Here is an 18,626-nt window from a genome sequence, read left to right as displayed (position 1 = left end):
CACGGAAAAGATCCTGTAATCCATGTCAGTTGGGTGGGTTATAGAAACACGAAAATACCCAGCATGAGAGATGTTCAACGTGCGGGCTACTTCACCTGCCTTGACCTCTCACCAATTCATTGTAAAGCGCTTAGAGAACGTTAAGCGCTCTATAAATCTCCCATATTATTATTATTATTATTATAGTTTGCTATTGAGATAATCTATTTACGTTTTCGCATTTTTTATGACTGGCATTTTTTATTTATTTTATTTATTTTATTTATTTTACTGATATACAAGACTAGAACAATATTGCGTTCTTGTTTTAAATGTTGCCGAAGTGGCAAGGTGTCAAAATGTGTTCATAAGTGAATATCATTGCACGCAAGCCTGTGGTTACCTTGTGGTCTCACATGCTTCACACACACTAACGCACGCATGTACACACACACACGCAAGCCTTAGCTTTCATTGACCTTCTTTTCTATAGGTATTGTTTATCATACTGGAAAGTAAATGATCAGGACCGGAATGCATAGCCCCTCCATAAGAGCCTAAATTGATGACGTCACAGCAATAAAGTCTGTGGACTCCATAAAGTCTCTTATTTCTAATGCACGGACCACGCATAGAGCCTTATGCCATCCATAAAGTTATAGCAGGCCCCTCCTTCCAATAAGAGTTATGGAACCGGCTATTGGAGCGTTTAAAATGGCGGCTGCTTTCATGCCGATTCAGGATGAGAAGAAATTTGAGAAGCAGCCGGATCTTTCTTGACCGCCTACATCCACTGAATCGTTACGACGACGTGGAACTGTACAGATAATTCCGCTTTCGTCGGCAGGACATTCTTGCAATCACGGATGAACTGTTAGAGCAACTCGAACTGCCGAATCGAAAGGGTGCATTGCCGCCGGTTCTGTGGGTTATCTTGACTTTGTAGTCGTGTTTGGGTCAGTTTTTACGCGTGCGGATCTTTTCAAGATGTGTGTGGTGAACTGATCGCGGTACATAATAATAATGATAATAATAATAATAATATGGGAATTTATAACATCAAACACAGCATGCAGAACCAGCAAGAGTTTGACTTATACCTTTATGGCGAGGGTACCGGAATGGATATAGTTTCCAAACCACGAAAGCCAAGTTTTATCAGGAGACGGGCTTTTGTAGCGAAGCGCCAAGACTTCTAGGGGGGTCCAGGGGCATGCCCCCCTGGAAAATTGTTTTTTCAAGGGTGCAATTTGGTGCAATCTGGGGCTATCTGAGCCTTAAAATTGGATTCAAACATGGCCCCAAAACTATTTTACTATAACTATGACTAGGAAAAAAACACCAAAAAAAAAAACCAAAAAAAATTAAAACAAGAGGCGAAGCCTTCAAGGCTCACGTAAGAAATAGACAAACAGTAACACAAACTCAATCACTCCATCACACACACACACCCACACACACAGTAAGCTTAGGTGACACTGTGCAAGAAAGAGAGACACTAGATCTAGATCTGTCTGTCTGCATGTAGCCTACTTACAGGGACACGACTGCCAAATAGTCTCGGCCCGCTCAAAATAACAATTTGTTTGTTTATTTGTTGCTTAACGTCCAGCCGACTACGCAGAGCCATATCAGGACGAGGAAGGGGGGGATGAAGGGGGCCACTTGTCAAGCGATTCCTGTTTACAAATGCACTAACCCATTACTTGTGTCCCAGCAGGCTTTAGTAAAACTAAATTAATACCTACTGGAAGATTACCAGTTTCCAGTATGTTAAAATAGGCTTAACCTATCTACTGCTGGACTTACATCAGAACACTAACAGATTAAACTATACATGAATCGCGAGACAAGCGGCAAGAGAAGAGATTTTTGGAAAAAATACAGGTGAATGAGCAAGAAGGCAGAAAAAAGAAAATTCATGAAGAAAAAGAGAGCATGACAGGAAAGAGGAACCAAAAATCTACCTAACAGCAAACTAGAAAGCTCCTGCGGTTCCAAAAACAGGAGGGGCCTTTAATTTCATAACCGCAGTGCCCCACTGCGGGACAAAATAACAATGACCGAGACCACACACACCACGCGAGAGAGAAAGACTACAGGGAGGCATGCCGTCATGATGCATTAATTGACGTCAAACACTTTTGACCGTGACGTAATCTTATGCGAGCTTTATCCATAGTCTTGGATAACCACTCACACATAGACTCGGAAATGTTAAAGTTTCTACCACAGACATACACACGCACAAACACACACACACACACGCACACACACACGCACAAACGCACAGACAGACAAAGTTACGATCGCATAGGCTACACTTCGTGAGCCAAAAAAAGAAGAAAAAAAAAAATACGGAAAGGAAAAAAAAATACGGTTTATTTTTTTCAAAAATACGGAAAATACGGAGAATTTTCATGCCTGCTATTACTTACAAATGTTCAGCCTTTTTTACTTTTTTCAATTCCCATGCCTGATGAATACACTGTACCTCAATGGCACTAAATGATGAAGCCCTGCTGAAAGTCATTTCAAGGTATATATTCCTCCCCATGTTAGCGACAGGGAACATCACCATAGATCTGTCTGGGCATTTGCAGAGGATATCGGCATTCCTTCCCCTTGCACACATATCAAGGTCTGGGTGGCCGAGTGGTAAACGCACTTGCCTCGGAAGCGAGAGGTTGCGAGTTCGACCCTGGGTCAGGGCGTTAGCAATTTTCTTCCCCCCTTTCCTAACCTAGGTGGTGGGTTCAAGTGCTAGTCTTTCGGATGAGACGAAAAACCGAGGTCCCTTCGTGTACACTACATTGGGGTGTGCACGTTAAAGATCCCACGATTGACAAAAGGGTCTTTCCTGACAAAATTGTACAGGCATAGATAAAAATGTCCACCAAATACCCGTGTGACTTGGAATAAGAGGCCGTGAAAGGTGAATGCTCGCCCTAATAGGCTTGAGGTGAATGCGTGATATATTGTGTAAAAAATTCCATCTCACACGGCATAAATAAATCCCTGCGCCTTGAATCCGTGGTTGAGATATGTGCGCGAAATAAATTGCATAAAATAAAAAAATAAATAAACAAGAAGGGCAAAGCCCATACGACTCACATGCTTGACCTTGACCTTTACATGACCTTGACCTTCAAGGTCAAATAACTAAACCTAGCAAAGACATCATACACTAAGAACGGCTTTACACATTTTTCCTACCAAAATACATGTGACCTTGACCCAAGGTCAAGGTCATCCAAGGTCATGCAACACAAAGCTGTTAATTCAAGACATAGGAAGTACAATGGTGCTTATTGGCTCTTTCTACCATGAGATATGGTCACTTTTAGTGGTTCACTACCTTATTTTGGTCACATTTCATAAGGGTCAAAGTGACCTTGACCTTGATCATATGTGACCAAATGTGTCTCATGATGAAAGCATAACATGTGCCCCACATAATTTTTAAGTTTGAAACAGTTATCTTCCATAGTTCAGGGTCAAGGTCACTTCAAAATATGTATACAATCCAACTTTGAAGAGCTCCTGTGACCTTGACCTTGAAGCAAGGTAAACCAAACTGGTATCAAAAGATGGGGCTTACTTTGCCCTATATATCATATATAGGTGAGATATTCAATCTCAAAAACTTCAGAGAAAATGGGAAAAATAGCTGTTTTTTAGACAACATTTATGGCCCCTGCGACCTTGACCTTGAAGCAAGGTCAAGATGCTATGTATGTTTTTTGGGGCCTTGTCATCATACACCATCTTGCCAAATTTGGTACTGATAGACTGAATAGTGTCCAAGAAATATCCAACGTTAAAGTTTTCCGGACGTCCGGACGGACGGACGGACGGACGACTCGGGTGAGTACATAGACTCACTTTTGCTTCGCATGTGAGTCAAAAATAACAATATCAAAACTCTACAGCCTGACCGCTTTATGTGCAAAGAGAGACAGTTTTGCTGAATTAAGTGTAACCTGTGTAATTCTAAGACATTACTGCAGGAAAATATTCTTACCCTACACAGAACACAGCAAGACTTAACATTTTAGGTACAGGATATTCATATTCCAGGACAGATCTGTCGTGGTCAACGACGTGAGCAGTCAACCCTCACACCCCACCCCCCAAATCTTTACTCCTTACGCGCACACAACTTTCAGGATGTTTTGAACTGAAGACCTTGATGCTGTTTTGCATGGAATCCTTGGTTAGCAGCATTCCATGTCCAGTTTGTCTGTTTTAAGCAGAATGACCATCCGTCCAAAGCCCACACTACTTTCAGGATGGTGTACGTCTTGGGCTGAAGACTCTGACACCTTTTCTTTTCCTCCACAGAAGCCCAGGAATACTTGTTCACCAGCACTCCATGTCTAGTTTTTCTGTGGTCAGAACGACCGACCCTCCAACCCGCAGAATCTTTTATCTCAATGGCGACAATGCCCACACTACTTTCAGGATGTTGTGCGTCTTGAACTGAAGACATTGACACCTTTTTTTGTTCCCCACAGAAGCCCTGGAATACTTGGTCAGCAGAGATCCATGTCCAGTTTTTCTGTGTCCAGAATGACAAACCCTCCACCCCTATGATTTTTAACCCGAATGCACACACAACTTTCAGGATATTGTGCGTCTTGAACTGAAGACCTTGATGCCGTTTTGAACGGACGCCCTGGAGTATTTGGTGAGCAGCGCCCCGACGTCCATTTTTGGTGTGGTCAGATCACTGACATAGGGGCTAATCTCGTCAAGCGTCCACTTTTTTCTTGTGTCGAATAAGTAGTCAAACCTGAGAAGATAGAATTAGCATTATGATACAAGGGAAGAACATTCATAATAAAAGAAATCAAAGTCCAGTCTGAGAATTATTATGAAATAAAATTCACTCACAAACTGTCTGGCTGTGAAAAAGACGTTAGGCCTACACAATCATGATACAACAGTAGAAAATTCATAAAAAACATTCAGTTTGCAGTGTGACCCCATCTTTTTGTCTATCTTTGACATGTATGTATTTTGCTTTGAATGACTTGTTAAAACCTGAATTGCTAAGATTTTTGGAGGTCTTAATCGTGGTTCCACTGTTAACATTGACAAGATTTTACCTTCCGGAAACATCTTCAGGTAAGTTGTCAGCAGGGAAGAAAGAGATGGTCTCAGGGTTAGAGTCTCTGTCCACCAAAGCCATGCCCTGAAATGGATGCAAATGTCTTTGCTTCACTGAAAACTTACAAACATTGTACAATTGGAGGAAAAGAGTATCTCCTTACTTTAAAATTAACCAGATAGTGCCAGGTTTGTAAACTTTTCATCAAAGAGTGGCAGACATCACAGTACTAAACAACAACAAATAACAGACCAACTGTTTTATTCCTATTTGGTCTACTCCCAGAATGTCTCATTTCAAATTCAGAAAATAGCTACGTAAAAGTCATCTACCGGTGCTCCCAAAATGTCTTCACCAAAACTGCCCCCTCCTCCAACACAGATATAGCCAGACAAAGATAAAGACACAAACACACCAACAAATGCAGACACAGACACAGACACAGACAAACATATAGACACAAACAAATATAGACACAAACACACCAACAAATGCAGACACAGACACACACAGACAAACATATAGACACAAACACACCAACAAATGCAGACACAGACACACACAGACAAACATATAGACACAAACAAATATAGACACAAACACACACAAATGTAAAGAGAAAGACATAACCTGTTTTAAAACCGCCTGACACTGTGAGCCAATTTTCCTCAGTTTATAAGGACAGTAGAATCTTTGAGTCTAACGAGCACAAATGACAAGATAAAAGTATGCAGCAACAAACCTGTATCTGTGTGAGGGAAGTCTTCATGCCCATGGGTACACTCTCGTCCCACACCTGAAGAAACTCACTCAGGTTGAACTGCACAAGCAAAACAATTCAAACATAAACCTTTCAATTAATAACTTAACTATTCAATATTTCAGGCATGGTACTGAAGGAATGGCAATTTCAGCTGAAATAAAGCCGGGGGTCCAGGGGGCCGCTCAGGCTTGTGGGGGTCAGGGGGCAACGCCCCCTGAAGCTGATGACTTTTTACTAATTCAAATGTGTTTAGTGCCCTCTCCTTGAAGCTGAGAGGGATATAAGTGAAAGATAACAAGGCTTGAGTAAGAAAAAATAATAATCTCAAGTCAATCAGCAGATTTTTTTTTTGGATTTTCGTTTTCGGCGGATTTCCGCCGATCGGCGGAAGAGTACCATGCCTGTATTTACTGACGCACATGCATGATGCTAGTGGCAGGAAGAACAGCTGGATTCAAGATCAGTCACACCTGAAGAAACTCACTCAGGTTGAACTGCACAAGCAAAACAATTCAAACATAAACCTTTCAATTAATAACTTAACCATTCAATATTCACTGACGCACATGCATGATGCTATTGGCAGGAAGAACAGCTGGATTCAAGATCAGTCACACCTGAAGAAACTCACTCAGGTTGAACTGCACAAGCAAAACAATTCAACCATAAACCTTTCAATTAATAACTTAACCATTCAATATTTACTGACACACATGCATGATACTATTGGCAGGAAGAACAGCTGGATTCAAGATCAGTCACAGAACTTTTCAACCTCTTTACCATTCAGTATTATTACTGACCCACGTGATGCTATTGACAGGAAAAAAATAGCTGTTTTGAAGATCAGTTACATAACTTTTTAAACTCAAAATGAAAAATTCCTCTCCTTGTCTTAACCTTAAAGCTGCCCATTTGGTGCCTTGGGCATCAAGACTTGTAACAGCAGAAGGCCAGAGAGCTACACTAGGCCAAGTCAATTACACCAGATATAGTGCAGGCACTACAGAACAGCTACAAATCTGTCAAGCCCGCATACCTATATGTTGGCTTCAGAGCTGGATCTGAGGGGGGGGGGGGGGGGGGGGGGAGGGGGAAGGGGGGGACCTTGGTTTGCTGAAGCCCCCCCCCCCCCCCTCCTTATTCAGCAAATGTACCTTTTTTTCTCTCAAGAGACTCAAAATACTAATAATTCTAGATTTCAACAGCATCTGTCAGGAGCTTGCTCCCCAGACCCCCCTGCCTGGCCAATCACTATTTCCCTACCTTGTATGGGTACACTAGGTCTAGCCCTGGGCCTGTAATGTCAATCACCACCACCCCATGTAATTTGTAAATTGCATTGTCATCATTTTCACGAGTTTTCATTCACAAACACCTGGGAAATAAATCTCATGTTTCCCATGCAATAACTCGAGGTGGTGAATGGGTTTGAGCTTTCAGGTGAAACGTGGATTGTCAAAGTAAAAGCCAATCAGGCTGATTGTTTGATGTGTGGAACCATCGCGGCTTTGGATTTGTGTTTCCGAGGACAACGATTGTAAGCATTCACTCTCAAAGACCCAATCAATGTTGATAATTACCGCGGCGACTCATGGTCAATTTGCAACTTATCTCTGTAATCGCAAAATCCACAACGAAAAGTCATAAACACTTAAAAGAAAAGAAATATGCTCAACACCAACTGAACTCACAGGTATGATCGCAGCTCAGTACATTTTCAGACTGGAAGAAAAGCGTCAACAAGCTGCGTTTGACGTCACATACAAGTTTGACGTGTTATCTCGTGCTACTGTGACGATGCTTTGTGGCCCGGAGTTGGATTCTAAAAATTCGTCTCCCTGTGGGTTTTTGTGCATTTTGTTGCACAACCAAAATGATGACAAAAACGATGTTTGGTGGCTCGTTGTCATACCAGCATTTTGTTGTTGGTCCTCGGGGAGCATATCGCCTTTTGTCTCATATTTATCAACCGAGGCCTTCGGCCTTGGTCGATAAAGATGAAACAAAAGACGATATGGTCCCCTTGAACCAACAAAAAAGCTGGTCTGTCAACAAGCCACCAAACATCTTATAATGTCCCCTCACACACACTCACATAAAGACACATCGATCCCTTCATTGAGTCTCTCTCTCTCCCTCCATCTTTCTCTCCATTAGATCACATATTCAGCCCCTAAAGTGAAGGCAAAGTAAGTGGATATAACTACCTTCCCAGAATTTCTCAGGCAGACTTCAGCGTAGAACTGGCACACTTTGTCTTCGTCAAATAAGTAAACATCTGAAATGAAAGTGTGGGGAAAATTGTATGATCGTCTTCTTGCTTCTGAGAAACTGCAAAAACAGACTATCATGTTCAAGTCACATTATGTGACAGGGCACTCCAAGGGGTTATCACTATTCAGAAAGTCACTAACTTGTCTGTAGATCTGTTTTATTTTCACACTTACACCCTGTGTCTGAAAACACCTCCTCACGGAGGGGTTTTGCAGCCAGCGCAGTGAAGATAAAGAGGGAAAATTTTCTCGGATCGCGAGGCAGCAAGCAGGATGTCTCTAGACTGCTTAGTAATCTAAACTGTACAGCACTACAGTCGAACCCACTTAAAACGAACACGCTTGTTACGAATTTTGACTTATGACGTATTAGTTTTAAGTTCCCAACTGAATACCTCTTTCTTCATGCTTAAAAAAAATGCTTAAAACGAATTCTTTATAACGAATTTATGCTTATAACGAGCACTTTTTGGATTCCCAAGCATGCATAATGTCTGTAATTTACTCACGCTTATGACGAAATCTTTAAACTCGTCCCGAGATCGACATATCATGGGAATTTGAGAAGTTTGAATACATGTGTCAAAGTCTTCCCTTGCGTCGACTGCTTGAACCATTGCTCAACCGATCACTGAATAAAGTTAAACTGATTACACTGTACTCACAAAACAATTTCAAATTTAGAATCAAAGTGATTGATAGCTCAGACACTGAACATGAATGACTGACTGACGTTTATTTCCTTCGCGAATACCAAAAACGAAACATCAATGTTTTGAACGGACGCCATTGGACAAGGGAAACCACACTCTCAACGTTTGCGTTCGCCGGTTCGCGATAGTTTATCAGTCAGTCAGTGCTATCGATTTGGATTTGAACATCATGTTGCAACAAAACAAAAAAAACTAAATTGGCCAAGGTTTGCTACCCGTCGCCAAGGTAAGTGATTCCGGACAAATGATAGGAACACCGCGAATGTGGACAGTGTCAGTGTGTGCGTGTGTGTGACCAAAAACGTAACAACTGGATGAAACATCTGTGTGCTCACTCTCACTCAAACTCAACAATCATCACTCAACATGAGACACACATGAACATGTAACTGAATATGTCACTTTATTGTCTAAACGTGAAGCAGCATGAAAGTTGCGAAAGAAACAAATTGAAACACCATAAAATGTACAAGACTTAAAAAAATTAAAAAAAATCAATCAATTTTCTTAATACGAATTTTGGTTAAGACGAACTTTTTTTCCGATCCCCAGTGATTCGTCTTAAGCGAGTTCGACTGTATGTACATTTTCATTGGGTAGTTTATCTATCTCATCACTCATTTCAGATTATCTACCAGCTGCATACATTTCAATAGCAACACAGAGAAAACTGTGTCTGAACACGTGATTCAAGAAAATCAAAAACGAAGTTTTCAGGCAAACCCTTTCTCTTCTTTACTCTGGATTTTCCTTTTTATACATATGTTTAAATTGGTTTCCTCTTTAAAGTATCTTTTGCCAACAGTTTTCTGAAATGAAACTTACCAGAGTCTTCATTGGTATCACTTGTTTGTATTGAATAATACTTCAGCACATGAATGATCACTTCTCTGCAATGCAAACAACAACACAAATTAATATCATTTTGGCAATCACCACTAACTGTTTCAAAACAAAATTGTAAGACAGCTGCACCCGCTGCAAAGCATGCACGTAAACAATCAATACCAACAGGAAAATGTGAGCATGAAGTTAGTTCAGCACAATGGTGGCATGTAAACATACACTTTGAACAGCTGATGTTTTACCATGAAACTAAATATCTCGGTAACTTTAACATCACTACACTGACATTAGCTACCCCTTTCTAATCTAATGAACAACAGATATCATACAAAACAGACACATTTTTACCAATCGTTCAATCCTTCACCAGTCTAGGATATGCACACTGGCATTCCTAAACATTACATCTGTTACAATTGTGTGGATCATAATCATTGCCAACTTTGGCATAGCGCTAAAGAGGGCAACAACCGATGATGCTTTTAAGCATCAAGCCTCCGTTGATGCTTTCATGCATCACGCGACAGGGCTCCGGTGATGCATTAAAGCATCACTCGCCACGATAGGGTTTTAATTAATGACAAGATCAAGTGACCAATGGAAATAAGTGCCCTAAAAACAGCAAACAGTAAGCCAGGAAGCACTGAATGAACAAGCAACTTTCATCCTGTGGGAATGACAGGCATATTCCAGTTTGTCCTCATTACAAAAAAGCGTCCTCGTCTTGTCTTACCTCAGAAACAGGTCTTGCAGAACCTCCAGGCACTCGTGCAAAGCCACACCTGTACTGATCCAGTCTCTCTCCTCCGCCAGGTGTACAATATTGCTCATCACCGTGGACATAAAATCAAAGTCCAGCACTCGCCATTTTCCTGCAGGCAAAAATCTGTCTTGTACCACAGTAGAACCCTGCCCACCCCCACCCTCCTTCCCAAATAGTAACATTGCCACACACAAAAAGAGACCCTCCAATATAAAACTTCCTCCTTTTTAAGTTGAAGACCCTCCATTTTTAGATGTTCTGTTCATAGCCTCTGTAAATTTACCTCCATTTTCAGACTCCCAGCCTTTTAACACCGGATGTTTCTTAGATTATTGAAGGGAGGCGTTCCACAAAAAGATAGAGGGCCCCCAGTTCTGTCACTGTTTCTTGAAAGCAAGAGCACACTGCCATTGTCCCAAGTGACCTTCACACTGAGAGAGAAATTCAAGTTTTACACCCTCACGGCAAAGCCATTAGGGGCATGTTCCCTGGTTTTAACCCATCTTTAGATACATGAGTGTATGCGTGTTTAGGTGGTATCAGCCATCTGCACTCATGGCAGAATGACCAAGGTCTTTTACGTGCCACTGTGGTGATACGGAGGTGGGAGATGGATACCGTCTCTGGGTCTGCACATTAAGTTGACCCGTGTCCGTCCCGGCCCAGATTTCGAACCTGCGACCTTCCGATCACAAGTCCAGTGCTCTACCACCTGAGCTACCAGGGCCCCCTACCTTCACACTGGCTGTGTGAGAGGTTCACATTCATGATGAGATGAGAAAGGTTGGTCAGTCCGGATTCCTACCTTCAATCTCCAAGGCTTTGAGTCTCTTTAGTCCAGCAACGATCTCCTCCTCACTGGCTTGCACCACGTTCAAGAAGTCTGACATTGTGTACTGAACAAAAAGAAAAAAACATACTTTAAAAGCACCATCTCAGATCTACCCAGGCTTTTACATGGGATAAGAACATCCCTCCACTGAATATAATAATAATAATAATAATAATAATAATGACAGCTTATATAGCGGGAACCACACAAATCTATGATCTCCACGCTTTACATATTAACTTTGAATAAAAACATCAAATACAAGTACATTCTAGCAAAATAGTGTAACACTACTAACAGTAAACTTGCTCTTGCACACATACAACAAAATAGTGTAACACTACTAACAGTAAACTTGCACACATACAACAAAATAGTGTAACACTACATGTACTAACAGTAAACTTGCACTTGCACACATACAACAAAATAGTGTAACACTACTAACAGTAAACTTGCACTTGCACACATACAACAAAATAGTGTAACACTACTAACAGTAAACTTGCACTTGCACACATACAACAAAATAGTGTGACACTACTAACAGTAAACTTGCACACATACAACAAAATAGTGTAACACTACTAACAGTAAACTTGCACTTGCACACATACAACAAAATAGTGTGACACTACTAACAGTAAACTTGCACACATACAACAAAATAGTGTAACACTACTAACAGTAAACTTGCTCTTGCATACAACAAAATAGTGTAACACTACTAACAGTAAACTTGCACTTGCACACATACAACAAAATCAACATCCTGACTGCTTCATGCGCAGAGTGAAATTACGTTTGATTAATTCATTTTGCAGAAAGCCACTGGTGCCCGTTTAGAAACTAATTCAAACCAGAAACCAAAACTTCCAACTCCACACAGAACGCAGCCAGACTACAGTGAACCCCCTGTTGAGACCCCCAATATTAACACCTCCCCTGTTTTAAGACCTTGCTTTTTCAGATGTTCTCTTCATAACCTCTGTAAATTTACCTCCATTTTAACACTCCCTCCTTTTTAAGACCCATCTGTTCAAAACATTTTGAGGTCTTCTTCTTCTGCGTTCGTGGGCTGAAACTCCCACGTACACTGTTGTTTTTTGCACGAGTGGAATTTTACGTGTATGACCGTTTTACCCCGCCATTTAGGCAGCCATACGCCGCTTTCGGGGGAAGCATGCTGGGTATGCGTGTACACACGGGGGGTGTTCGGACACCGAGGAGAGTCTGCACACAAAGTTGACTCTGAGAAATAAATCTCTCGCCGAACGTGGGGACGAACTCACGCTGACAGCGGCCAACTGGATACAAATCCAGCGCGCTACTGACTGAGCTACATCCCCGCCCTATTTTGAGGTCTTAAAGGGGGTGTTTAACTGGACATGTACCAGCTACGTGTTGTATAAATGATGCGGGTGTTGGCGTATATGGCTGGATTGAAATGTTTCTTAACCGCAATGTCATCACAAATTCCCAACCTTGGGCAATTAAAGATTCTGTATTCTGTATTGGTTATATTTCTATGATCTCTACCTTTTTGCCCGTGTGTTGGTCATCCTCCTCACACTCGCGGCCACTGTACTGGTTTTCGTTCAACATCTGACGCAGCACTCGCAACTTGGGTTTCACAGGACGCAGCTCATAGTACTCGTGAACAACGCTAAACACCTGGGAGAAAAAGACCCTGTGTGTATAGAAAACTTATAACCAAACCTTTGGGAACAAGACTGAACTTGAAGCGAGATATATTCATCACGAGGGTATATATATACTCTGAAGAAATATCTAACTAGTAACTACAAACAAAGACTCCGAACTACTACTATAAGATCAAAATGAAACCATGTTTGCTTTGGGGAAAAGCTTTCATTGAGACGTGTGTGTGTGTGTGAACAGAAAGTCTGTGGCCAGTTCGTGTGCGTGCGTACATGCGTACATGCGTGTGTGTGTGTGTGTGTGGTGAGTGGGTGAGTGCGTGTTGCTTTTTCTTTTTCCCTGGAAAAATTGTTTTAGGGTTGGTAGTGGTAGGGAAAAATAGAGTAGGTCCGGTTACCCTAACCACTCTTTTTTTCCTTTTTGGGTGTGTGTGTGGGGGGTAATACATCACATAATGTGTACCTCTCTCTTTCGCATCTCCTGCGGGCCTGAATCAGGAAGATCAGGTCCATAGTCCAAGTGCCGAAGCAGCAGCATAGAGTTGGACAATTCTGCGTCTTTCATGTCGAAGGTTTGATTCTTGGTACACAGAACTGCATGGTCATCCTTGTCACCTCGCAGTGTCACTCTGAAGAAAAAGAAAACAACATCAACAATGAAATGAAAAACCAACCTGTCAAAAGCTTGAAAACATCCTTTCGTAACAGAAACTAACATTTGTACTACACCCACTGTCACCCAGAGATATATATACATCAAGTAAGGACTTTGTTCTTAGGCCAAAAAAAATAATAGGTGTGGTTACGGTAACATAGCCAAAAAAAATAGGGTAGGAAGGTAGGCAATCACTTTTTTTTTTTTAAACTTTTTTTTCTAATGTGTACAAATTAAACCTACTTGACAGGGAAATAAGTGTGCGACTCGGGCGCTTTCGCTTTCATTGCGTTTTCTGCACTCGTTTACTTGTTGTTTTGGGTATTTTTTTGACAAATGTAATAAAAAGTTATAGGGTCGGCCCAAAAAAATAGGGTAGGTCGGGTTACCGTAACCACACCTATTTTTTTTTTAGGCCTTATGGAAGATACAAACTACAATTCAGAAAATTGTAAAATCATTATTCTGGTTTTGGTTCTGTCATGAAAAATACCACACTCCAGAATCAAAATTTAGCAAATTGAGGTGTCATATAATACTGAAAGGAGAGACTCTGAGAGTTAGACTTAGAGTGAAGGTAAAAACTTTCACAAGAGTAATTTTTCAAGTTGCCAACAAACTGGTAGTGTCACTCAGAACATATGATTTGTCGAGCAGTTCTTTTCTGTTAATTCATACAAACCAAAAAGATGAAGAAATTGTAGTCTATTTTTTTATCTTCTGCTCACAATGCAGTCAAACGGGTTCTGGCTACCACCTCTAAACCGGTTCTGGCTACCACCTCTAAACCGGTTCTGGCTACCACCTCTAAACCGGTTCTGGCTACCACCTCTCTGTATTGACCACCTGCCCATACCAATCATCCTCACAAAAACAAAAGAATGTTTTTTTCTATAGGATTCATCCTATCCTATCTATCCTTTCCATCATGACCATCTGTCTATACCAACCTCTTTGGGCTGGTCCTTTGTTGGATGGTCGTTATTTAAACAGGTTCGACTGTAAATCTACTAAAAAACCCAAGAATGGCAGGTTACTTGAACGATTCATTTATGACAAAACAAAACGTTATGTCATAAAATTAAAGAATTTAAACGTTCCAATAACCTCCCATTCTTGGTTTTTTTCCCTGAATTTTGAAATTTTACTTGTTAGCACAATAGCAGTCTATCTCATATATCTGTTTTTGCAGGGATGGCCAAATCTCAAAATGTTAACTCGCCAGCCGGGCGAGTAACTTCAGGAAAGTCACTAGCCCGGCAGAAATTTCGCTGGCCCAGTACATACCAAAGTTGATCTGCAGTGTTTATATGGCTTTGAAACTCTAAAGTACAAACAAAAGGGTCGCATTTGACCAGAATTTTCATTGGCCAGCCAGGCGAGTTGCCGGGCAAGTTGCCAGGCAGTTTTTACTAGCCCGGCGGATTTTTTACTCGCCCCTGGCGACCGGGCGGACGATTTGGCCATCCCTGTTTTGGATTTCTGTACATGCGTCTACTTCCTACCCACCTGTCACCTGCTTGCAGTGCATCGAGAACAGTTGCGTCCAGTTCCAACAGTTTGACTGTATCGTTCTCCAGATTTTCTGAGAAGAAAATAGTCTGCACGCATGGTCGCACATCTGAGGTCTCTAGCTTTGCATACTTCAAAACTGTGTTGACGTCTTCTTGAGATCTGCAGAATTGGGAAAATAGGTAAACTTGCAAACTGACTGACTTTTTTTGTGACTGTACAGAATGAAATAAGTGGATGTACTATAGAACGGAAGAAATAACATGAAGTGATGAACATTTAAATTAGTGTCATAAAAGGATTGAAGGAAATGTGTGTAAGTTGTAACTGCAATGTTGCTGCAAAGAAAAAATAGCACTAGCAACAATGAACACACTAGCTGTTTAAAGGCGAAGTTCGGGAGGAATTTTTCTGCGAGTACGAAGATTTGATTAATGACCTCCAGACGCGCAACTGACACTCACACCCTCTATCCAACAAGTGTCTGGAACTGTTTAGATAAGCAGTAGTATGGTGGTATCTCTGATTACTGGACCGAGAAAAAAGGGGAAGTCACCGTTTCGTTCACTTTCGTGTCTTCGTGTGAAATTGGAGACTGCCTGTAAATTAGCCTGTGGGCATGGGGAAGCTGGGTGTTGATAACTAGTGATAATAGACTTGGAGGAACGAGTGGCTGTAGCACATAGCAGACATTCTTTCAAAACTGCGGCTTTAAATTGAATCATTCAAACAAAATCGACACTCTCCAAGTGGGCGATCACTTTTTCAAATTCTGTTTGCCCAAGTTCTTTTCTAGTCGCCCAGGGCGAGTAAGCGACCGATCTATCTCATGCCTGACCGAACGATCAAAAGACAACATAACGCGCATCTTGCTACTTCTAGTTAGCTTATGCTACACTAGTAGTAGTACGAGTGCGAGCGCATGCCACTGAACTTGCTGAAGTGGTCTGCAGTGGCAGACGACGCAAAACATCAATAAAAACCGCCACGTCTTTGTAAAACTGAAAGCAATCAGAAGAGGTGGTAATCTTGAACTTTTGTGTGTTCAATTCATAGCTCAGAATTCAAAGGCATCTAACTCTAAGCCTCCAAATTTGCAGAACCTGCACTTTGAAGTCACGGAATGAACTGTACCTTTGTGTACGATTGCATTTCGTTTACATGCGTCACAGACGGAATTATCCGTGAATTCAGACAGGGGACGTAACTCTGTCGTGTAAATGATGTCCCTTGATTGAAAACGTAAGCTTTTTGGCGTCATTTTCGTCGATCAAACAACCAAATTAATTAATTATGCCAAAGTTTGGAGCTCAATCCGTCAATTAATTTCACGACAAATGTTCTTTGGCTTGTTTACGGGGACTTGTATCAAAAATTAGTCAAGAATGCCACTGAATTCTGAGCTATGAATTCAAGATTACCCAATTGGTTTAACTAATCTGAATATGACCAACGAGTAGTAAATTTTGCCCAAATTTGTACAAGGTGATCTCACCTCTTTGGTGAAGTCTTGATGGAAGAGTCCACAGTATCCATCTCTCCCGCCATAGTTGACAACACCGGAAGCTAGCACATTTAGTTTCGTTAGCAACACAAATTTCTGCCATTTTGCGTAAATTCTATTTATAATTAAGCGTTAGTAGTAACAACTTACATGTTGTTTAAAAATACAAATGTTCTAGTGTATTAAAAGATCACGAAACATCAAAATGACACTGTAGTGACAGTAGGAGCGAACCAGCAACCTGAGAAGGTCAGCTCTCGGGTCAAAGTTGAAAGGTGTCGCTTTCAGTGGGCGTGGCGTATTCTCACCAAAACAAAACAGCACGGTGTGGCAATTGGTCTACCACGTTTTACCATTGTCATTTAAACAGCGAGTAAATGACTTAAACAAAGCACACGCTCGCGCAGCGACAGGAAACGACGACTAGTGGGGACTGTACTTCTTTTGTTAATTAATTCAAAGCGAAACAAGCGGAAGACGAATCGGGCTGAACGTGCCACTCAGTACGCGGCAAGGATTGACGGCTGCTCAGTGTATTGGAAGTAGTTATCATTTTAACCTCAGACGTTGTTCTACAGTGTGAAAAAGTGACAGGAAAATGCTGGGAAAAGAGACAGACAAGACAAATGGATCGTCATACGACATATACACAGTTGGAGAACATATCAGGTTAGTCAGTAATACATTATTTTCGTTTGTAAAAATGGTGAGATTTGTCTGTAAAACTTTATCGTCATCGCTGTTTGTTTTTTTTTTAATTTTTTTTTTATCACATCTTGAATGGACTTTCATTAACCGCAATGTCATCACAAATTCCTAACATTGGGCAATTAAAGATTCTGTATTCTGTATTCTGTATTACGGACTGCTGTCGTTTCCACGTGCATGCGACAAAAAACGAACAAAAACATCAACTGACAAAACAAAAAAAGCTGCTTCTTACTTGAAAGACAACATCATTAAAAATAAAATCACAAAAGTGGTTTGAAATTGTTCAAGGGGGAGGGGATCGTTTTTTTTGTTTTGTTTGGTTTATATTTTTAGGCTGTTGTTTGTTTGGGTGTTTTTTCTTCTTTTTTTGTCTCAAATTGATGAAAGAAACATGTTTTTACTGCAGAAAAAAAGGCAGTGGCTTAAGGAACATTTAGCACAGTAAAAGCTGTATAACTTACTGGCAAGTTGTTGTTTCATGTGACGAAAATAATCCTAAGCTGTTAACTTTCTCAAATATAGCTCAGGTAGTTCCTTGATAACCATACCTCAAAATGAATCAGCACGTTTCTGCACTATATAAACAAACCCATACATTTCTCGTGAATTGCAGGATTACCCGTAATTATGACAGGAATATGAATACAGCCTGGTTATCGTTTACATGTCGAACTACTCGTTTTCATTATTGTTCTATGGAAGAAAGCGACAGAGTCTTCGCAAAATTAATTTGTTTTCAAAATGATGATAGAAACATGTTTTTAGTGTAGAAAAAAAAGGCAGTGGCTAAGGAACATTTATCACAGTAAAAGCTGTATAACTTACTGGCAAGTTGTTATTTAATGTGTCGAAAATAACCAGGTAGATCAGGTAGTTCCTTGATAACCATACCTCAAAATGAATCAGCATGTATCTGCATTATGTGAGCAAACCTATACATTTCTCGTGAATTGCAGGATTACCCGTAATTATGACAGGAATATGAATACAGGTTATCGTTTACATGTCAGACTATTCGTTTTCATTGCATTGTTGTTCTATTAATATGCGAACGCCCACGCAGATAACGGATCTGTCCTAAGAAGGTTGCACAACCCATTAATTCAATCAGAAATCAGGGTGTGTGTTTAATCGTAGTTAAGGAAGGGGATGGGCAGAAGAGTACAGAGAGAGAGAGACAGGGATAGAGAGACAAAGTCACACTGACACACGCACAGACATTCACACACACACACACACACACACACACACACACACACACACACACACACACACACACACACACACACACACACTGA

The 18,626-nt window shown here is 41.0% G+C and overlaps 2 protein-coding genes across 2 annotated transcripts in view; one reads left to right on the top strand and one right to left on the bottom strand.

The window, feature by feature from the left end:
* Positions 1–3,056: 3,056 nt before the first annotated feature.
* Positions 3,057–16,662, bottom strand: LOC138966451 (sister chromatid cohesion protein DCC1-like). The gene is made up of 11 exons (XM_070338699.1): positions 16,609–16,662; positions 15,111–15,275; positions 13,410–13,575; positions 12,825–12,959; positions 11,259–11,349; positions 10,424–10,562; positions 9,670–9,734; positions 8,066–8,136; positions 5,835–5,912; positions 5,091–5,176; positions 3,057–4,774 (listed from the first exon to the last, which is right to left on the bottom strand). Exons 1-11 carry the CDS (start codon positions 16,659–16,661, stop codon positions 4,603–4,605), a joined length of 1,221 nt encoding a protein of 406 aa, XP_070194800.1. The 5' UTR covers position 16,662; the 3' UTR covers positions 3,057–4,602.
* A 321-nt stretch (positions 16,663–16,983) lies between these two features.
* Positions 16,984–18,626, top strand: part of LOC138966450 (DEP domain-containing mTOR-interacting protein-like) — an 11,891-nt gene continuing 10,248 nt past the window's right edge. Inside the window, exon 1 of the mRNA XM_070338698.1 lies at positions 16,984–17,286. Within this exon, the coding sequence (XP_070194799.1) occupies positions 17,216–17,286 (71 nt within the window). The 5' untranslated portion in view covers positions 16,984–17,215. The remainder of the gene's footprint in view (positions 17,287–18,626) is intronic.

The sequence above is a fragment of the Littorina saxatilis genome, linkage group LG5, assembly GCF_037325665.1.
Source record: "Littorina saxatilis isolate snail1 linkage group LG5, US_GU_Lsax_2.0, whole genome shotgun sequence".
NCBI lineage: Eukaryota > Metazoa > Mollusca > Gastropoda > Littorinimorpha > Littorinidae > Littorina > Littorina saxatilis.
This window is presented reverse-complemented; position numbering and strand designations above follow the sequence as displayed.

Excerpts from the sequence above, each read along its gene's own strand:
- LOC138966451 (XM_070338699.1), bottom strand. The coding sequence starts at position 16,661 with ATGGCGGGAGAGATGGATACTGTGGACTCTTCCATCAAGACTTCACCA. Across the intron at positions 15,276-16,608 it reads ATCAAGACTTCACCAAAGAG|ATCTCAAGAAGACGTCAACA; the intron begins GTGAGATCACCT and ends CCAATTCTGCAG. Across the intron at positions 5,177-5,834 it reads CTTCCCTCACACAGATACAG|GGCATGGCTTTGGTGGACAG; the intron begins GTTTGTTGCTGC and ends CATCCATTTCAG.